The sequence below is a fragment of the Ranitomeya variabilis genome, chromosome 8 (assembly GCF_051348905.1).
Source record: "Ranitomeya variabilis isolate aRanVar5 chromosome 8, aRanVar5.hap1, whole genome shotgun sequence".
NCBI classification, from domain to species: Eukaryota; Metazoa; Chordata; class Amphibia; order Anura; family Dendrobatidae; genus Ranitomeya; species Ranitomeya variabilis.
In genome coordinates this window covers 203,955,773-203,978,731 of record NC_135239.1, presented here as the reverse complement: position 1 = coordinate 203,978,731, position 22,959 = coordinate 203,955,773, and the positions used below count along the sequence as shown (strand labels likewise).

At 45.9% G+C, this 22,959-nt stretch overlaps 1 protein-coding gene across 5 annotated transcripts in view; it reads left to right on the top strand.

Annotated features, from left to right (window-relative positions):
* The window catches only part of PRRT3 (proline rich transmembrane protein 3), a 66,370-nt gene that overhangs the window by 18,000 nt on the left and 25,411 nt on the right, over window positions 1–22,959 (top strand). For 3 of the 5 annotated variants that reach the window (XM_077276369.1, XM_077276367.1, XM_077276366.1), the window contains one exon: window positions 20,951–22,410. In XM_077276369.1, the coding sequence (XP_077132484.1) occupies window positions 21,039–22,410 (1,372 nt within the window). In that variant the 5' untranslated portion in view covers window positions 20,951–21,038. Of the gene's footprint in view, window positions 1–7,290; window positions 7,445–18,606; window positions 18,694–20,950; window positions 22,411–22,959 lie in introns of those variants that run through there. The other 2 variants (XM_077276365.1, XM_077276368.1) reach the window with 2 other exon arrangements.

The following is a 22,959-nucleotide window of genomic DNA, read 5'->3' as shown; positions in this document are numbered from 1 at the left end:
TTTTATTTAGTGCTGATTTTTATGATCTTCACTAAGGAGGCGTGGCTGACAAGACTCCCTGTGGGTGTGTTTTACGCTGCTCTGCATAATTAACCTGTGAGCCACGCCCCCATTAGCAGTAAATAAGAATGGCAATATCTCTGGAACCGTATGACGGATTTTAAAAAAATTTAAAGCGGAATACTCCGGGGAGCAGAGGGAGTAGAATAAGAGCAAAACCTGCACACTTTTGACCTGGTGATAGGTCCTCTTTAAATTAGGACCTGTTCGTAGTGCCCTTGATGATATATGCATTAAAGGAGGCCCCAGGAAAGCATCAGCTGGTACCAGAAGGGGATCCTTAAGCAAGAAATTTAGCAACAATGCAACATTTGTAACTGTTCATAGTTGCCAACTCAATGAGGGTGGAGTTCATGTAAAACCCACCCAAAAATAGTAATTCCAGTTTGGGAGGAACACAGGTGTTATGATCCGTTCCAGGGTTTAATCCTGTCTGCCCTTTTTCCGGGCAGATCTTGTCAAGGGTTAACTTTGCTCTGCCTTATTCTGGGTTCAGGTTTGCTATTTACCTCCTATGCATCCTGCTGGTGTTGTCAGCTATAGTTCTGCCTTCGGCGTGTGAACCTGACTCTGGTAACCCTTGATTTGTCCTGCTGTGATCCCTGACTTGCCCCATTACTGTTAACTCCCTCTGTCTGCCCTTTTCCCAGCGTTTCCTGTTGTGATTCGGTTATTTGGCTCCCCCAGTGGTCGCTTGTGGTACTGGTGTCTTGTGAGCTTTTCACCTGTTTCTATCAGGATGTGGGAGTTTCCTATTTAGCCTTGTTCCTCAGTCATTCCAATGCCGGCCATCAATGTAACCAGAGTCTTTCTGTTGCATGTACCTGCTCCCAGTCTGCTGACCAGCTAAGTTGGACATTTCTGTCCTTAGTCTATTTTTGTATGTTTTGTCCAGTTTGCAGTTATGTGATTCTCTGCAGCTGGAAGCTCTTGTGGGCTGAAATTGCCACTCCGGTGCCATGAGTTGGCACATGAGTTTAAGGTAATTTCAGGATGGTTTTTGATAGGGTTTTGTAGCTGACTGCGAAGTCCACTATTGTATCCTTCTGCTATCTAGTTAGTGGGCCTCGCTGTGCTAAATCTGTTTTCATACTACGTTTGTCTTTTCACCTTAACTCACCGTTATTATATGTGGGGGGCTACTATCTCCTGTGGGGAATTTTCCTCTGGAGGCAAGCCAGGACTGTGTTTCATCTATTAGGGGTAGTTAGTCCTCCGGCTGGTGCGAGACGTCTAGCGAAAACGTAGGCACGTTCCCTGGCTACTATTAGTTGTGTGTATAGGTTTAGCATCGCGGTCAGCTCTAGTTTCCATCACCCGAGAGCTTGTCCGTTTTTCTATGTTTCTGATGTTCCCCTGCCATTGGGAACCATAACAGTATGGCCGGCCTACATGTTTAATCTATGGGCTGAAGCAGGAGAGAAAAAGGAACTGTGTGGAATTTTATTTTTTTTTTTCTCTGAAGTTGCACTCCAGCTCTAATTGCAGTCTCCTGCTTTCCTCTCCTCTTAACCCCTGAATGGCTCAGATTTTATCTGTTGAAATATGGATCTCCAGAGTCTGGCTACAAATTTGAATAATCTTGCTGCTAAAGTTCAGAATATACAAGATTTTGTTATACATGCTCCTCGGTCTGAACCTAAAATTCCTTTACCAGAGTTTTTCTCCGGAGATCGATCTTGTTTTCTGAATTTTAAATACAATTGTAAATTGTTTCTTTCTCTGAGATCTCACTCTGCTGGAGATCCTGCACAGCAGGTTAAAATAGTGATTTCATTATTGCGGGGTGACCCTCAAAATTGGGCATTTTCATTGGCGCCAGGGGATCCTGCGTTGCTCAATGTGGATGCGTTTTTTCTGGCCTTAGGGTTGCTTTATGAGGAACCTAATTTAGAGATACAGGCTGAAAAGGCCTTGATAGCCCTCTCTCAGGGGCAAGATGAAGCCGAAATATATTGCCAAAAATTTCGAAAATGGTCTGTGCTTACTCAGTGGAATGAGTGCGCTCTGGCGGCAAATTTCAGAGAAGGTCTCTCTGATGCCGTAAAAGACGTCATGGTGGGGTTTCCTACGCCTACAGGTCTGAATGAGTCCATGACAATGGCTATTCAGATTGATCGGCGTTTACGGGAACGCAAACCTGTGCACCATTTGGCGGTGTCTTCTGAGAGGGTACCAGAGAGTATGCAATGTGATAGTTTTCTGTCCAGAAGCGAACGACAGAATTATAGGCGCAAAAATAAGTTGTGCTTTTATTGTGGGAATTCAACTCATGTTATATCAGCATGCTCAAAATGAACAAACAAAGTTGCTAAATCCTCTGCTATTGGCACTTTGCAGTCCAAGTTTATTTTGTCTGTGACTTTAATTTGTTCGTTATCTTCTATTGTCGCGGATGCTTATGTGGATTCTGGTGCCGCTTTGAGTCTTATGGATTGGTCCTTTGCCAGGCGCTGTGGGTTTGATCTAGAGCCTCTGGAAGTCCCTATACCTTTAAAGGGTATTGATTCTACACCATTGGCTAGTAATAAACCACAATACTGGACACAAGTGACTATGCGTATGACTCCAGACCATCAGGAGGTGATTCGCTTCCTTGTGTTGTTTAATCTACATGATGTATTAGTGCTGGGATTGCCATGGTTGCAAACCCATAACCCAGTCCTTGACTGGAAAACAATGTCTGTACTAAGCTGGGGATGTCAGGGAAATCATGGGGGCGCACCTTTGGTTTCCATTGCTTCATCTATTCCCTCTGAGATCCCGGCTTTTTTGTCTGATTATTGTGATGTTTTTGAGGAGTCTACTCTTAATTCTCTTCCCCCTCACAGAGATTGTGATTGCGCCATAGATTTGATTCCTGGCAGTAAATTTCCTAAGGGTCGTTTATTCAATCTGTCTGTACCTGAACATGCTGCTATGCGAGAGTATATTAGGGAGTCCTTGGAAAAAGGACATATTCGTCCTTCTTCGTCTCCTTTAGGAGCAGGGTTCTTTTTTGTAGCCAAAAGAGATGGTTCTTTGAGACCTTGTATTGATTATAGACTCTTAAATAAGATCACAGTCAAATATCAGTATCCTTTGCCATTGCTGACAGATTTATTTGCTCGCATTAAGGGAGCTAAGTGGTTCTCTAAGATTGATCTTCGCGGTGCGTATAATTTGGTGCGAATTAAGCATGGGGATGAGTGGAAAACCGCATTTAATACGCCCGAGGGCCATTTTGAGTATTTGGTAATGCCTTTTGGTTTGTCAAATGCCCCTTCGGTCTTTCAGTCTTTTATGCACAATATTTTCCGTGAATATCTGGATAAATTCATGGTTGTGTATCTGGATGATGTTTTGATTTTTTCGGATGACTGGGAGTCTCATGTTCAACAGGTTAGGAAGGTTTTTCAGGTTTTGCGGACCAATTCTCTGTTTGTAAAGGGTGCAAAGTGTGTTTTTGGGGTTCAGAAGATTTCTTTTCTGGGGTACATTTTTTCCCCTTCTTCTATTGAGATGGATCCTGTTAAGGTTCGGGCAATTTGTGACTGGACGCAGCCGACTTCTCTTAAGAGCCTTCAGAAATTTTTGGGCTTTGCTAATTTTTATCGTCGATTCATAACTGGTTTTTCTAGCGTGGTCAAGCCTTTGACTGATTTGACTAAAAAAGGTGCTGATGTTGCCGATTGGTCTCCTGCTGCTCTGGAGGCCTTTCGAGAGCTTAAGCGCCGCTTTTCTTCTGCCCCTGTGTTGCGCCAGCCTGATGTTTCACTTCCTTTTCAGGTGGAAGTTGATGCTTCCGAGATTGGAGCGGGGGCGGTTTTGTCACAGAAAAGTTCAGATGGTTCAGTGATGAGACCTTGTGCGTTCTTTTCTCGAAAATTTTCGCCCGCCGAGCGAAACTATGATGTTGGTAATCGGGAGCTTTTGGCGATGAAATGGGCATTCGAGGAGTGGCGTCATTGGCTTGAGGGTGCTAGACATCAGGTGGTGGTCTTGACTGATCACAAGAATTTGATTTATCTTGAGTCGGCCAGACGTCTGAATCCTAGGTCGTTGTTTTTCTCTCGGTTTAATTTTGTGGTCTCGTATCTGCCAGGTTCTAAAAATGTGAAGGCTGATGCCCTTTCTAGGAGTTTTGAACCTGATTTCCCTGGTGATTCCAAACCTACGGGTATCCTTAAGGATGGGGTGATATTGTCTGCTGTCTCCCCTGACCTGCGACGTGCTTTACAAGAGTTTCAGGCGGATCGGCCTGATCGTTGTCCGCCTGGTAGATTGTTTGTGCCGGATGAGTGGACCAGTAGAGTCATCTCGGAGGTTCATTCTTCTGCGTTGGCAGGTCATCCGGGAATTTTTGGTACCAGGGATTTGGTGGCTAGGTCCTTCTGGTGGCCTTCCCTGTCTCGGGACGTGCGTACTTTTGTGCAGTCTTGTGATGTTTGTGCTCGGGCCAAGCCTTGTTGTTCTCGGGCTAGTGGATTGTTGTTGTCCTTGCCTATTCCTAAGAGGCCTTGGACACACATCTCTATGGATTTTATTTCTGATCTCCCTGTTTCTCAGAAAATGTCTGTCATCTGGGTGGTGTGTGACCGTTTTTCTAAGATGGTTCATTTGGTACCTTTGCCCAAGTTGCCTTCCTCATCTGAGTTGGTGCCTCTGTTTTTTCAGAATGTGGTTCGGTTGCATGGTATCCCGGAGAATATAGTTTCTGACAGGGGATCTCAGTTTGTGTCCAGATTTTGGCGGGCGTTTTGTGCCAGGATGGGCATTGATTTGTCTTTTTCGTCTGCATTTCATCCTCAGACGAATGGCCAGACGGAGCGTACTAATCAGACCTTGGAGACTTATTTGAGGTGTTTTGTGTCTGCTGATCAGGATGACTGGGTCACCTTTTTGCCGTTGGCAGAGTTTGCCCTTAATAATCGGGCCAGTTCTGCCACTTTGGTTTCCCCTTTCTTTTGCAATTCGGGGTTCCATCCTCGTTTTTCATCTGGTCAGGTGGAATCTTCGGATTGTCCTGGAGTGGATACTATGGTGGACAGGTTGCATCGTATTTGGGGTCAGGTGGTGGACAATTTAAAGTTGTCCCAGGAGAGGACTCAGCATTTTGCTAATCGCCATCGTCGTGTTGGTCCTCGTCTTCGTGTTGGGGACTTGGTGTGGTTGTCTTCCCGTTTTGTCCCTATGAGGGTCTCTTCTCCTAAGTTTAAGCCTCGGTTCATCGGTCCTTATAGGATTTTGGAAATTCTTAACCCTGTGTCTTTTCGTTTGGACCTCCCAGCATCCTTTGCTATCCATAATGTTTTCCATCGGTCGTTATTGCGGAGGTATGAGGTGCCAGTTGTGCCTTCTGTTGAGCCTCCTGCTCCTGTGCTGGTTGAGGGTGAATTGGAGTACGTGGTGGAGAAAATCTTGGACTCCCGTGTTTCCAGACGGAGACTTCAATATCTGGTTAAGTGGAAGGGCTACGGTCAGGAGGATAATTCTTGGGTTTCAGCTTCAGATGTTCATGCCTCTGATTTGGTCCGTGCCTTTCATAGGGCTCATCCAGATCGCCCTGGTGGTTCTTGTGAGGGTTCGGTGTCCCCTCCTTAAGGGGGGGGTACTGTTGTGATTCGGTTATTTGGCTCCCCCAGTGGTCGCTTGTGGTACTGGTGTCTTGTGAGCTTTTCACCTGTTTCTATCAGGATGTGGGAGTTTCCTATTTAGCCTTGTTCCTCAGTCATTCCAATGCCGGCCATCAATGTAACCAGAGTCTTTCTGTTGCATGTACCTGCTCCCAGTCTGCTGACCAGCTAAGTTGGACATTTCTGTCCTTAGTCTATTTTTGTATGTTTTGTCCAGTTTGCAGTTATGTGATTCTCTGCAGCTGGAAGCTCTTGTGGGCTGAAATTGCCACTCCGGTGCCATGAGTTGGCACATGAGTTTAAGGTAATTTCAGGATGGTTTTTGATAGGGTTTTGTAGCTGACTGCGAAGTCCACTATTGTATCCTTCTGCTATCTAGTTAGTGGGCCTCGCTGTGCTAAATCTGTTTTCATACTACGTTTGTCTTTTCACCTTAACTCACCGTTATTATATGTGGGGGGCTACTATCTCCTGTGGGGAATTTTCCTCTGGAGGCAAGCCAGGACTGTGTTTCATCTATTAGGGGTAGTTAGTCCTCCGGCTGGTGCGAGACGTCTAGCGAAAACGTAGGCACGTTCCCTGGCTACTATTAGTTGTGTGTATAGGTTTAGCATCGCGGTCAGCTCTAGTTTCCATCACCCGAGAGCTTGTCCGTTTTTCTATGTTTCTGATGTTCCCCTGCCATTGGGAACCATAACAGTTTCCCTGTTTGTCGGTTTGATTCTCTGGTTTCTGACTTGGCTTGTATTCGGACTTGCTTCTGCTTTCTGTCTTTGTCTTATCCGCTTCTAACAGTTGCTGAACTTCCTGGCTTGTTCCTGACCACGTGTACTGCTGATACCTTTTGTACTTCTGCCCCTGAATGTTTTTTTACTTGGCTTGTCTGACCACTGTCTCGCCACTTGGTGGCTCCTGTGCTGCTGCTCTGTGGTGCTACTCTGTGTACGCAATCTAATTTCCCTCTCAAGCTCCCTCTGGTGGAGGTTGCACTATACTGCACTGCAGCAGCATGACGTTAGGCAGAGTGAAACTTAGCTAGTAACTACAGTATGTAATTCAGGTGTGGCAGAGGGACCTTTTGCCCTGGGTGCCCTTACTGCTTTTTCACCCCCTATAGTTATACTACTGACTGTCCATACAGCGGTAGATCTGTGGTTATCAAAGTTTAGTCAGACAATGGGGGTCCGGACGTTGTGGACTCACAATATTTATCCACCAGGTCTCGATGAGCCCTCATTCCTAACGAACAGACTCAAATTTTAAGCACACTGCTCTGCACCAGTTCACATTTTGCAGCGTCTATTTTACCTGAGCATTTACGACAAGCTGCAAAGTGAGATGGTTTACTGTAGAGTGTTCTCCCGCTGCAGTGACATCTAGTGTTTGATTGTAAAACTGCAGGATACCATAATTTATTATATGTGAATGGACTTAATTTATTCTGCTTTCGTAATAGCATCATGATGCAAAAAAATCTTTTAAGGATGGATTCTCGGCTTAGTAACCTGAATTCTCATTGCATCCCTGTATATTTTATGTAACGTGCCCCATCATCAGATGATCCACATAGCGACTGCATCCGAATCCCTGCAGCCGGGCTCTGCTAGTTGGGTCTGAGCATCCCAGTCAGCTGTCTGCAGGCAGAGGGAAGCTGTGCTGAATGAACTGCAGGGACACTGCCAAGGTGAGCGCAGCATCATCAGCATGGGGAAGGCCATGCAGCAGCGGACATGTGCCCACCGCAGAGGGTGACTGCAGCCTGCCAACAAGTGAGTGCACTTATCATCATACAGATATGCACTGGGCATCAGATCCATGCAGAATGCAGGTCACTATGGTAGATGCAAATGTCAGATTGCTGTAACATTAACCCATGCAGTGCCAGGGGCTGTACTTTTTTTTTGCCTGCAGTCGCCCAGCACAGGATCAGTCTGCTGCGGCTAAGCCGGCAGGGTAATGCAGCATAATCTGATGGCACACATTGCAAGGGACGCAGCACGTGAAGGAAGAGGAGATCACGCTGTCATTACCGCAGATTCTGGGTTGGGTGATGTGCCATGTGTGAGGGGAGCTGACACTAAGCACCCAGCTGGGGTCTAATCCTATACGGGGGCCCCGCTGGGAGCGCTGGCACGCTGCGTCAGATCAGGGTGTGAGGACTCGGTGCTGCGGGGAAATCTGTATCTTAGACATGTGCCTTGTCATCAGGACAGACACGCAGTATAAAAATGTACATTTTCAGCTACTTTCTTTTAATGAGGGAATTATCTTTTGTTAGTTTTAATTGCGGTTTCTTTTATTTGCAGGGGTGGTCTGGAATTAGGAATGAGGGTCTTTTTTTTTTTTCTTTTTCAGAAAAGGCACCAATCTTGCCCAAAGTCAGTGACTGGTATTTCAGCATTCATGTAATTAGAATGGAGCCGTGATACCAGACACCTCCATCGGACCAGGGAGGCGCTGTTTCAGAAAATTAAAAAGAAAAAAACTTTTTTATAATCCCGGTCACTCCTTCTATTTATTAGGGCACAATTCAAATTTTGGTACATTTCACATCTATATAAACAGTATTATAAGGATCATAGACAGTTCTCCATGAATATATCACAATTATCCCAGACTGATCACCTGCCATGGAGATGCAAGTAAATGCTAGTTACCTTCTCTATCCCAATTATCAACTTAGTGAATGTAACAGAACTGATCTAACACAGGCAGAAGTCCCACCTTGGATCCTGAGTTACGTACTGTATTTTCCTCCAGAGCTGCGCTCACTATTCTGCTGGTGCAGTCACTGTGTACATACATTACATTACTGATCCTGAGTTACATCCTGTATTATCCCCCAGAGCTGCACTCACTATTCTGCTGGTGCAGTCACTGTGTACATACATTACATTACTAATCCTGAGTTACATCCTGTATTATACCCCAGAGCTGTACTCCCTATTCTGCTGGTGCAGTCACTGTGTACATACATTACATTACTGATCCTGAGTTACATTCTGTATTATACCCCAGAGCTGCACTCACTATTCTGCTGGTGCAGTCACTGTGTACATACATTACATTACTGATCCTGAGTTACATCCTGTATTATACCCCAGAGCTGCACTCACTATTCTGCTGGTGCAGTCACTGTGTACATACATTACATTACTGATCCTGAGTTACATTCTGTATTATACCCCAGAGCTGCACTCACTATTCTGCTGGTGCAGTCACTGTGTACATACATTACATTACTGATCCTGAGTTACATCCTGTAGTATACTCCAGAGCTGCACTCACTATTCTGCTGGTGCAGTCACTATGTACATACATTACATTACTGATCCTGAGTTACATTCTGTATTATGCTGCAGAGCTGCATTCACTATTCTGCTGGTGCAGTCATTGTGTACATACATTACATTACGGATCCTGAGTTACATTCTGTATTATACCCCAGAGCTGCGCTCACTATTCTGCTGGTGCAGTCACTGTGTACATACATTACATTACTGATCCTGAGTTACATCCTGTAGTATAATCCAGAGCTGCACTCACTATTCTGCTGGTGCAGTCACTATGTACATACATTACATTACTGATCCTGAGTTACATTCTGTATTATGCTGCAGAGCTGCATTCACTATTCTGCTGGTGCAGTCATTGTGTACATACATTACATTACGGATCCCGAGTTACATCCTGTATTATACCCCAGAGCTGTACTCCCTATTCTGCTGGTGCAGTCACTGTGTACATACATTATATTACTGATCCTGAGTTACATTCTGTATTATACCCCAGAGCTGCACTCACTATTCTGCTGGTGCAGTCACTGTGTACATACATTACATTACGGATCCTGAGTTACATTCTGTATTATACCCCAGAGCTGCATTCACTATTCTGCTGGTGCAGTCATTGTGTACATACATTACATTACGGATCCTGAGTTACATTCTGTATTATACCCCAGAGCTGCGCTCACTATTCTGCTGGTGAAGTCACTGTGTACATACATTACATTACTGATCCTGAGTTACATCCTGTAGTATACTCCAGAGCTGCACTCACTATTCTGCTGGTGCAGTCACTGTGTACATACATTACATTACTGATCCTGAGTTACATTCTGTATTATACCCCAGAGCTGTACTCCCTATTCTGCTGGTGCAGTCACTGTGTACATACATTACATTACTGATCCTGAGTTACATTCTGTATTATACCCCAGAGCTGCACTCACTATTCTGCTGGTGCAGTCACTGTGTACATACATTACATTACTGATCCTGAGTTACATCCTGTAGTATAATCCAGAGCTGCACTCACTATTCTGCTGGTGCAGTCACTATGTACATACATTACATTACTGATCCTGAGTTACATTCTGTATTATGCTGCAGAGCTGCATTCACTATTCTGCTGGTGCAGTCATTGTGTACATACATTACATTACGGATCCCGAGTTACATCCTGTATTATACCCCAGAGCTGTACTCCCTATTCTGCTGGTGCAGTCACTGTGTACATACATTATATTACTGATCCTGAGTTACATTCTGTATTATACCCCAGAGCTGCACTCACTATTCTGCTGGTGCAGTCACTGTGTACATACATTACATTACGGATCCTGAGTTACATTCTGTATTATACCCCAGAGCTGCATTCACTATTCTGCTGGTGCAGTCATTGTGTACATACATTACATTACGGATCCTGAGTTACATTCTGTATTATACCCCAGAGCTGCGCTCACTATTCTGCTGGTGAAGTCACTGTGTACATACATTACATTACTGATCCTGAGTTACATCCTGTAGTATACTCCAGAGCTGCACTCACTATTCTGCTGGTGCAGTCACTGTGTACATACATTACATTACTGATCCTGAGTTACATTCTGTATTATACCCCAGAGCTGTACTCCCTATTCTGCTGGTGCAGTCACTGTGTACATACATTACATTACTGATCCTGAGTTACATTCTGTATTATACCCCAGAGCTGCACTCACTATTCTGCTGGTGCAGTCACTGTGTACATACATTACATTACTGATCCTGAGTTACATCCTGTATTATACCCCAGAGCTGCACTCACTATTCTGCTGGTGCAGTCACTGTGTACATACATTACATTACTGATCCTGAGTTACATCCTGTATTATACCCCAGAGCTGCACTCACTATTCTGCTGGTGCAGTCACTGTGTACATACACTACATTACTGATCCTGAGTTACATCCTGTATTATACTCCAGAGCTGCACTCACTATTTTGCTGGTGCAGTCACTCTGTACAGACATTACATTACGTATGCTGTATTATCCTCCAGAGCTGCTCTCCCATGGTCCCGTCCGCCAGTAATCTGCCCTTGGGTTGTCTATGTTGAACCTATGTCCTTGTTTATTATTGTGCCAGTCCCTGTGAGCACTATAGGCCCCCCGCAGCTTGTAATGCTGATATGTTTTGTACCCCTGTGTCTGGGGTATTATATTGCAGGCTGATGACCTCTGACTTTGCCCTTTTCGCTCGGAGGCTTGACATGTATTGGAAAATGATTGCATTCATTCATAAGGAACATTACAAATGAGGTGTGACGTGGGGATGCCACGCATCACATATGATTTGTGTGAATGTCGGAGCGGCATTCATCCTGCGCCTGAAGATCTCAGCAGATAAGTAACAGAACTCTCTGGGGAGGGGGACGAGATGATAAAACATGAATGGCGGGAGCGATGTTGGTCATGATGATCAATATGCTGTAAATCTCCGAGCACTTACCAATAATTAGCTTCCCATAAATCCAACATGAAAAATTCATTTCAGAAATATTTAGTCCTTCAATTTATCAACACTCCCTGAGAGTCCAGGATGTTGGATGAATGGGGGGAGCGAGTAGTCCAAAAAGACTAAAATATGACCGGACTAGAAAAGAGGGCGCTAAGGGCGGGTGACAAAGAGGATCTACACCTCTGGAGGACCCGACACATCCAAAGTTACAGTAGTAACTGTGTAATACTTCTTTTTCCCTGTAGAGGTGCTGCAGAAACATTAAACACTTTTTAATATTAGCTTACCAAAGCCAAATTTTGATTGGTTGTCTATTAGATCTTCACCACTTTTTATGGTCTATTCTGTATCTTTGAATTTATGATTTTTGCTTTGCGCACACCTTTCTGGTAATGTTTTTGGCACAGCACCTCCTATTTCATTAGTTTATAGCGCACACCACAAATAAACATCTCGCCTTAAAGGGCCCCTCACAGACATGGCGGGCAGATGTCTTCATATCTGACGTTAAATATTTCAATGTTGTTTTTTCCAGAATTCCAAACTCGTCTGCAAAAACAACATATGGCGCCTCCTACACAGCACAGAACCTACGCTGACTTTCATCTGCTGAGTCTGTGAGTGCGGAGAGGCTCCGAGTATGAGAGGTCTAGTCTGAAGATATGGGGTCCACGTGCGGACGTTATACCTGGGCTTGATGCCTAGTAGGCCGAAACTCGTCATCCTTCCATATACATCCGTCGGCTTGGTGTATACACCACAGACGTGCCGTGCCAGAGATCTGTATAGCATGGTCGCCTACACAGTAGGGCAGAAGTTTGACAGATCTTGACCCCTAAAGGTGCCCATTAGAGTTGAGTAGAAAGATTTGCATTGCCCTGGACTGGCATCCAGTCTGGGCCTCCTTGACAGATGGAGTAGGGCAACCTTCTCTTCTGCGTCCGGCATCCTTGGCCTGGCATACTGGGCGCCTCTTGTGCTTACTAGGTCCCACAAAGTCATGATGTGCGTGGCACCTAGTAAGTGGAAGCGATGTCCAGGATTCTGGAGGCAGAAGTGAAGACCGCCCTTCTCCGGCTGTCATGGTGGACTAGACAGGACCTTGGACTACGGTGATCTGGTGCCCATACTTCTTACATAGCACATTATCGCCAACTCTCCCGACTCCTGAATAAGCCACCACAAGGCACCTCTGGTGGTGGTTTCCATACTTGGCATCATTCCCAGATTATCTGGAAGCAATCCTAATAAATTTGGGGATGTCCCAGGCACAAAGGTGCAGGGATTACAGAAAACCTGTCTATAAATGGGTGGTCCCAGCAGGATCGGCATGTTTCCAGGTGGGACCGAGAGCACAGCTAAGTCCCTAGATTTCCGCAGAGCTGGGCTTACTTACTGAGTAGGGGGTGTTAATAATCGGAGCCCGGTTGGGCCCTCTATCCCCAGATCTGTGTATCGTGAGGTCCCGGCAGTGTACGTCGGCTTCTGTTCTCCGTACTGTATGATATTCCTATATCCTGCACCATTTTCTTGTTTCCATGGTTTCCAGACCCTCAGTGAGAGGCCCGAGCAGCCATATAATTCATACCTCCCAACCGTCCCGATTTCAGCGTGACAGTCCCGCTTTGGCACCGGGGTCCCGCTGTCCCGCTTCGGGCATTTAAAATCCCGAATTTGCGGCCGCCGGTGAAGCCCCGCCCACTTCCGGGACGTAGAGAGAGCCAGCCTGTTTTTTTTTTTTTTTTTTATAAAAGCTGCCTCCTGACCGCCCGCGCAACACCCCCCCCCCCTCCCGCCCCCTGTGCGGCGCTGCCACGCTGAAGGAGAGAGCCTGCAGCAATCAAGAAGAAAGGTCAGCGATTCACTACCTCTGGCTGTGTGTGCACGGAGCTCCGGCTTCTGCTCTTAGCTGCTATCCCGGCAGAGAAGGAGAGACGGGGGAGGTGCCGGGATAGTGCAGAGCTGTGAGCAGGAGACTGAAGACTTCAGCAGAGAGCTGCACATGGACATCAGCCGCCCCTGCATCACAGAGGAGATTGTGTGTGTGTGATGTGTGTGATGGCTGCGTGTGTGATGGCTGCGTGTGTGTGTGTGATGGCTGCGTGTGTGTGTGATGGCTGCGTGTGTGTGTGTGTGTGATGGCTGCGTGTGTGTGTGTGATGGCTGCGTGTTTGTGTGTGATGGCTGCGTGTGTGTGATGGCTGCGTGTGTGTGTGTGATGGCTGCGTGTGTGTGTGATGGCTGCGTGTGTGTGTGATGGCTGCGTGTGTGTGTGTGTGATGGCTGCGTGTGTGTGTGTGTGATGGCTGCGTGTGTGTGTGTGATGGCTGTGTGTGTGTGATGGCTGTGTGTGTGTGTGATGGCTGCGTGTGTGATGGCTGCGTGTGTGATGGCTGCGTGTGTGATGGCTGCGCGCGTGTGTGTGTGTGATGGCTGCGTGTGTGTGTGATGGCTGCGTGTGTGTGTGATGGCTGCGTGTGTGTGTGTGTGTGATGGCTGCGTGTGTGTGATGGCTGTGTGTGTGTGTGTGATGGCTGTGTGTGTGTGATGGCTGCGTGTGTGTGATGGCTGCGTGTGTGTGATGGCTGCGTGTGTGTGATGGCTGCGTGTGTGTGTGTGTGTGTGATGGCTGCGTGTGTGTGTGTGATGGCTGCGTGTGTGTGTGTGATGGCTGCGTGTGTGTGTGTGATGGCTGCGTGTGTGTGTGATGGCTGCGTGTGTGTGTGTGTGTGATGGCTGCGTGTGTGTGTGTGTGTGATGGCTGCGTGTGTGTGTGTGATGGCTGCGTGTGTGTGTGTGATGGCTGTGTGTGTGTGTGTGATGGCTGTGTGTGTGTGTGTGATGGCTGCGTGTGTGTGATGGCTGCGTGTGTGTGATGGCTGCGTGTGTGTGTGTGTGTGTGTGTGTGTGTGATGGCTGCGTGTGTGTGTGTGATGGCTGCGTGTGTGTGTGTGATGGCTGCGTGTGTGTGTGTGATGTCTGCGTGTGTGTGTGATGGCTGCGTGTGTGTGTGATGGCTGCGTGTGTGTGTGTGTGTGATGGCTGCGTGTGTATGTGTGATGGCTGCGTGTGTGTGTGATGGCTGCGTGTGATGCATTTGTGTCAAAGCTGCATGTGTTTGTGAGCTGCGTGCGTGTGTGAGCTGCGTGCGTGTGTGAGCTGCGTGCGTGTGTGAGCTGCGTGCGTGTGAGCTGCGTGCCTGTGTGTGAGCTGCGTGCCTGTATGTCATTATACAGTATGGAGCATCATGTGTGGTCATTATACAATATGGAGCATCATGTGCGGTCATTATACAGTATGGAGCATCATGTGCGGTCATTAGACAGTATGGAGCATCATGTGCGGCCATTATACAGTATGGAGCATCATGTGCGGTCATTATACAGTATGGAGCATCATGTGCGGTCATTATACAGTATGGAGCATCATGTGTGGCCATTATACAGTATGGAGCATCATGTGCGGTCATTATACAGTATGGAGCATCATGTGTGGTCATTATACAATATGGAGCATCATGTGCGGTCATTATACAGTATGGAGCATCATGTGCGGTCATTAGACAGTATGGAGCATCATGTGCGGCCATTATACAGTATGGAGCATCATGTGCGGTCATTATACAGTATGGAGCATCATGTGCGGTCATTATACAGTATGGAGCATCATGTGTGGCCATTATACAGTATGGAGCATCATGTGCGGTCATTATACAGTATGGAGCATCATGTGTGGCCATTATACAGTATGGAGCATCATGTGCGGCCATTATACAGTATGGAGCATCATGTGCGGCCATTATACAGTATGGAGCATCATGTGCGGCCATTATACAGTATGGAGCATCATGTGCGGCCATTATACAGTCTGGAGCATCATGTGCGGTCATTATACAGTCTGGAGCATCATGTGCGGTCATTATACAGTCTGGAGCATCATGTGCGGTCATTATACAGTCTGGAGCATCATGTGCGGTCATTATACAGTCTGGAGCATCATGTGCGGTCATTATACAGTCTGGAGCATCATGTGCGGTCATTATACAGTCTGGAGCATCATGTGCGGTCATTATACAGTCTGGAGCATCATTTGCGGTCATACAGTATGGAGCATCATGTGCGGTCATTATACAGTCTGGAGCATCATGTGCGGTCATTATACAGTCTGCAGCATCATGTGCGGTCATTATACAGTCTGGAGCATCATGTGCGGTCATTATACAGTCTGGAGCATCATGTGCATTCATTATACAGTCTGGAGCATCATGTGCGGTCATTATACAGTATGGAGCATCATTTGCGGTCATACAGTATGGAGCATCATGTGCGGTCATTATACAGTATGGAGCATCATGTGCGGTCATTATACAGTATGGAGCATCATGTGCGGTCATTATACACTATGGAGCATCATGTGCGGTCATACAGTATGGAGCATCATGTGTGTTCATTATACAGTATGGAGCATCATGTGCGGTCATTATACAGTCTGGAGCATCATGTGCGGTCATTATACAGTCTGGAGCATCATGTGCGGTCATTATACAGTCTGGAGCATCATGTGCGGTCATTATACAGTCTGGAGCATCATGTGCAGTCATTATACAGTCTGGAGCATCATGTGCGGTCATTATACAGTATGGAGCATCATTTGCGGTCATACAGTATGGAGCATCATGTGCGGTCATTATACAGTATGGAGCATCATGTGCGGTCATACAGCAGTATGGAGCATCATGTGCGGTCATTATACACTATGGAGCATCATGTGCGGTCATACAGTATGGAGCATCATGTGTGTTCATTATACAGTATGGAGCGTCATGTGTGTTCATTATATATTATGGAGCGTCATGTGTGGTCATTATATATTATGGAGCGTCATGTGTGGTTATCGTACAGTATGGAGCATCATGTGTGGCCATTATACAGTATGGAGTATCATGTGCGGTCATTATACAGTATGGAGCATCATGTGTGGCCATTATACAGTATGGGGCACTGTGTGGCCATATTTTTTTGTTTATAATTATTGTATATGAAACAGTGTGATCGGCAGTGCTAAATGGGTGTGGTTGGGATGTGGATATGGGTGTGACTAATTATGAATGGGTGTGGTCAGAGGCGTGGCCTAAAATTTGCCGCGGCGCGCAAAGCGCGCCGCAAACTTTGTCCCTCTTTCCCATCTTCAAAAGTTGGGAGGTATGATAATTTAGCTGCAGTAAATATAACTGGGAAATCCCAAAATTTTCACCTCATACAGGCAACAGCCGACGTATAATAAGGGGTGGGGGACAAAACACAGACCCTTGAGAGCGGGATGGCCTTTCCAGAACAATATGGGGGATCTTTGTGATTGTGTCTGGGGCCGCTGCAGATTATCAGGGAACTGCCGGACTATGGGAATTGTTGGACTCTCACAGACCAGAATAAAGGCCCATTAGGACAGGCCGATAACGAGTGAACGAGCGCTCATAAGTACGTTCATTACTGATTATCGTCTGGGGTAATGCCGCCGATTACCTGGCAAAATGATCAGTCAATGGATGTAGAGATCGTTCATGGCGGCATAAAAGTCATAATTATCGGCAGCACCTTGCGATATGTAGACACGGGTTGTGCTGCCGACAGGATTATGCGGTATTGGGATCATGTTAATCAGCATTCTTCCCCGTATGGTGTTTGTCAGCCAGTGTGAATGGGCCAGATGATCGGCCATCGTTGCTCATTAATGGGCCAAAATCGTCCCGTTTGAATGGGTCTTAAAGAGTTTTTACCGTATATAGAGTATAAGTGACTTCTGTATGTGACGTTAATTGTATACGAGCTGCAGACGCGCTAATGATCATGTGCCTGCAGAAGAAAGGATTCATGAGTGTGACGGACCACAATATGGCGGTGTAAAAGATCCATAGCGGCATAAGGCAGTGGAGTCTGAACCTGTATGTGTCGCTGAGGCGACTCAGGGGCCCTGTGAAGACTTTATGACCCAGGATGGGGGTGAAGGATGCACTTCTACAATGAGACAGTCTCCACTATAACCCGGTGCCTGGAACCAATATGGCAGCCATTACCGAAAAGTTTTGCACAGTTTTCACTTAGCTGCTGTGATTGTGCAGCAATGAACGTAATGACGGACTTCAATATGGCTATTATCTCATACTATATCCACACTGAAAATGGAATCTGATCCGTAAGTCGCTGATGGCTACCCCCGGATGGCAAACGTCTCCCTGCAAATAGGGGTCAGCGTTGGGGGTCCTGTAGGATGCAGCTTATTGGTCACTCACATGTTACCTCCTGGCAGTGGGCACAGATGCTGGGGGAGACCAGAAGTGTGGGTTTATTTTTAAAAATTATTGGGATTGGGTCAGACCCCCAGAGATCAGCAAGTCATCTCCTATTCAATAGATAGGGGGTAACTTGACTTTTTTTTTGGAATAACCCTTTAAGGTGTCTCATATAGCAGCAGTGGACAAAAAGCAGCTCAGCCATGCCACTTGTCCGAACCGCCAATCAATCAGGAGTGTACTGCCCCCTGCAAGCAGGAAACCGGAGTGGGGCACGGTCCCGTTCGGCTACGATGAGAAGAACCCTTTGAGGTCAAGGATGGTTTAGCGGTTAATGTTTAATAATTTATATGTAACCTTTGCCAACTCTCTCCAAATATCTGGGCGGCTTCCAGAAAAAAAAGAAGAGAGTTGGCAAATCTCTTGGCTTGGGGTAAGAGTATTAAGACCCCTCTCTAGATTTGCCCTTGAATATAGGACTCATTGCAATCAGTGGCTTGACATCTGTTCAGGGTGGCTCCAACAGAAGCTGATTCACGATCCCCAGAGCTGGCAGAATACAATAGCGTGTGGTGGCACCATGTGGCGCCACATGTCGGGTGCCCCTGTACTGCAGGCAGCTTTGTCATGAGCCGTAGGCCGATATCAGTCTGGGAAAGCCGTATGATTGACAGCGGGAGATTATAATAAGACTTCACACCATTTTGGGTGGAGGTTCTGTGTTACTGCACTACAACCGGTCATCTGTTTATTCACCCGGCACTGAGAGGAGTGGGTGCACGAGAGGCCTACAGGCTGCCCCACTCGCTACTATTGGCTGTGGACTCTGCGACGGGGCCAGAATATCACACAATGAGACCTTTTATCTCCTCCGGCGTTTTCTCTCTAACAGCAGGAAAAAAAATCCAATGGTCGTCATGTGAAGCTGCAGAGACACTTAACCGTAAGTTCAATAAAATCCATATTATTGCCGGTGGGTGGGGGTCATCTGCTGCATCCGGCCAAATATCGGAGGGGCTGACGGCCGCTCCACATCACTAAAAATCTGTAGAGTGCTGGGAACCTGGAGGGAACAGAAGGACCATCCCAAGGTCTAGGGTGTGTACCGGCTGCGATGAGGCCGGGCTGAGGCTGAGAAGTCGGCATTGGCCTCCGATACACTTTGGGTCTTACATAAGGACTTTAGGACCTGCTATATCAGACTGTGGGGAGGCTGATAACAGGGAACAGTTGCTCACATTAAGCCTCACAGATCGTAGAGACAAGATTTAGGTTTAGCGAGTCCAACTAACCTGTGTGGGGTTTTCTTTCTCGGTTGAAGAATATCTTTTTCCTACAGATTAAATGTTTGTCTAGAAAGACAATTCCCAGAAATAGGAAAGGACTTTACCAAAACAGAAAAGATTAAAAGAGGAAATGTCAGAGAATTTCAAAAGGGCCTCAGATGAACACGGGGTCCTGACTTTAGGCAGGGAGAAATTTCATCCGCTGAGAATTTCTTGTCCCAGGAAAAAAAAAAAATCAGATTGCAGAAACAGTCCAGAGGATGAAACAGTAAATGTGGATAAGGCGCGACGCATCGGTCACGCTAAAAGGATTCCCGGTATTAGGGCTCATACTCACCTGAGAGAAAAATCAGATTGCACTCTGACCAATTTTACGCTATGAATCCCGACTCATCTACGATTTTTTTCTCAGCTGAAATCGGACTGAGAAAAAAATCGCAGCATGTTGCGATTGTCCTCGTATCTCGGACAAGACTCGCCAATACAAGTCAATGGGTATGAGAAAAAAACTATTTTTACACACTGATGTCCTTTGAAAAGTTGGTAATTCATCTGCCGTGTACAGTAAAATCACAGCGTGACCCGACAGAATAGAATAGATATATATAAAGATGTCAATCACATATATAAGTAGTATAGTGCGTGTGTAGCTAACTGTACATGTATTTTTTTACATAATAAATTATTTTCTGAAAAAAAACAGCAGAGGGAAAGCGGACAGCTGGGTTCTGACATTTATAGTCTGGGAAGGGGGTAATACCCATGGAGCTTCCCAGGCTATTAATATCAGCTCACACCTGTATACTTCGCCTTTCCTGGTCCCCCACAAAAAATCATTAGGATCCTGCAATAATTAATAACCAGCAAAGGCTAGGCAGACAGCTGCGAGCTGATATTAATAGCCTAGGAAGGAGCCATGGATATTGGCCCCCTCCCAGACTAAAAACATCAGCTCTCAGCCGCCCCAGAAATGGCATATCCATAACATGTGCCAAATCTGGCACTTAGCCTTGTTCTTCCCATTTCCCCTGGTGAAGTGACAAGTGAGGTGATAGTTGGGTGGTTGATGTCACCTTTGTATTGTCAGGTGACATCAAGCCCAGAGGTTAGTAATGAGGTGGCATCTATAAGATGCCCCATTACTAACCCCATAGTGATATTGTATAAAAAAACACACCCAGAATAAAGTCCTTTAATTGAAAGAATGACGCAGACTCCTTTATTGAACCTAAACTAAACCATACTCATGTTATCGCCCTGTCCACTGAAGCCAATGTCTCCTGTAAAAGAATTACAATAATAAACAACCATATTCCTGACCAGATGTGGGGAAACTACAATATCCAACATGCCTAGACAGATGAAGGCAGGGTGTGCTGGGAATCACAGTTGCACCACAGTATAAATCCACATCCACAGATCCTTGTATAACGGTCCATGACTCACGGACTGGGCTGCGGGTGTTCCAACCGGAATTCAACAGCCTCATGGCTGTATATATGTCAAGCTCTGGTTATGAGAAGTGTAGCCAGTGTGAATCAGGCCTTATAGTAAATCCACCTTTGTTGGATTTGCTGCTGGTCACTTTTCATCCCAACGCTGCAGACTTGAACAAATGAGCATGCTGCAAATTTTCACATTTGCATCATGTTCATTCTCTAGCAGAAAACCTTCGACTTTTCACAGCAGATGTCGCCATTTTCAACGTAGCTAAAGAAATGCAAAATGTGCATGTACCACATGCAGGTAAAAATCCCCTTTTTTTCCAGTGCATGTGAACGGAGTTACAAAGTTACCAAGAAATCCTGAATGTGTGAAGCGTCTCACTCGCTTGCATGAACTTGACTCACTGTTTAGTGCAGGCATTAACTTTGCTATAAATAGTCACCTTTGCATTTCTTTTGTGTGTGACAGGTCTCCTGGGTGTATCAGTATACGTGGAGCCAGCCACGGTCAGACGATAGACAAATGAGATAAAATCCACCCCGGAAGGAACATAAAGATGGCTGCTCATCTACAAAGGGCCGCAATGATATTCCTGGCCACCTTGGCGGCTATCAAGCCTTCGACTTCCTTATTTAGTGTTGAAATCACTAATGAGCAACCCAACTATGAAATGACTAAGGACAATTCAATGAGGAACCACTCTGAGGAAACTTCAAGGTGGAGTTCAGAATCACCGGATGTTGAGATCTCAAATATTCCCTCTTGGACTCCAAAAAATAAGGAAGATCTGGACCTCACCAAACCTTCCAAGATGATATCTGGACCAATGAGATCAACAGAAAATGTAGAGATCTCAAATGAATTTCTATACAATAATAATGATAATAATAATAACAAAGCCAATATAATGGGCCAGATGTTCCCATCGGGTTTTGTGGTGACCACATCAGAAGAACTTGAGCAAATTCCTTCCAAACTGCATCCGACAAAGTCCAAAATCTCAGAAGATGAGAAGGAAAAAAAGACTGAAAACAGCATTCCTCACAAGGGGGACATGAGCCACCTGAGACCTTCTCAAATGGTCAGAGATGACTTACATCTCGAGAACGATGTGGAAACAAATCGTTTGCAAGAGAATGACATTGAAACGTTGACCACAATCCGCCCAACCATTTCCACCATTATAACTCCAATTTCTACACCCGTGTCAAATTCACGAGTGGGAGACGATGGGCCTTTTACTCCAATACAAAAACTTCAAATAGAAAGCGGAGATGAAGAGATGGCCGAGGAGCTTCTGAAAAGCAGACAAAAACCTCACGATGACCCTATGACGCCTCAAGGCCTGAAGGTCACAATTGAGGACAACTTCCTTGATAACAATAAAATCCCAAAGGTCCATGAAGTGCAACCTACCGGGAGATACCAGGCGGCTTTCCGAACCACGGATGGATACTTCACTCTGCAAGACACCAGGCTGGAAAGTAATGAAGTCATGTCTGCTGACAATGAGTTTCCTCCTGAAGATGGTGTCCGTTATCAGAAGGACGGTAGCACCGTCTTTGAGGATTCCATAACCCTTGGAAATGATTCAGATGACCAATATTTGTCTCCTTTTGCGCAATCGAAAGAAATCATGGATCCGGTCATTCAAGTGAGTGACATAGAACTTTCTACAGATTCTTCTAATGAGCCTGAACCCACCAAACCTCTTCCCACGTTACCTCCCTATCTGATGGAGAGTGACCTTCTACAGGCGACTATGGATTCGGGAGATCACGTAACAATGGAGGCAAAAGCAAGAACCGAAACCGAGAGGATTTTAATAATTGGCGGAGGTCCTGTCTCTTCTCAGAAGAACAATCTACAAGATGCGATGATGACGTCTTCACAATCACCATCACCAGCAATGCAAGTGTTTGGAAAAAGTGAGTAGATATTTGAACATTTATCGTTGTGTCAATTCAAGGGGGGTGTACAGGATTACAAAAACAGAGGCGCACCTGTCTGCAGGTTGTGCGTAGTATTGCAGCACTATTCCCCTCAATGAGGACAGGCTGCAAAACCATGCACAACATATGGACAGGTGTGGCGCAGTTTCTGAAATCATTGCCATGTTTTTCTAATTTTGGACAACCCCCTTTTAAAACGATCCATCTTAAAGAATGTGTCCTAAGAAAATGACCTGGTTTTTAAATTTCGAAAATTTAGCAAAGTTCACACTGGCCACAAAGCCTAATATTAGACTATGCCATCCTGTTAACACATGGACATAAGCAGTGGTAGACAGACTCAGACACTATTTGTATGGAAGCGGTATCTGAGCATGCTTCAATCTGGGAAGAGGTCGTTTTGGAGGGTGGGGAAGGAGGTGTGCTGTGACATCACCTAATCTGAATGATGGATCCTGTCTTATCAGCTGTATATAGAGGTGTTATCAGTCATTGTACAGGAGGAGGTGAGCTGTGACATCACCT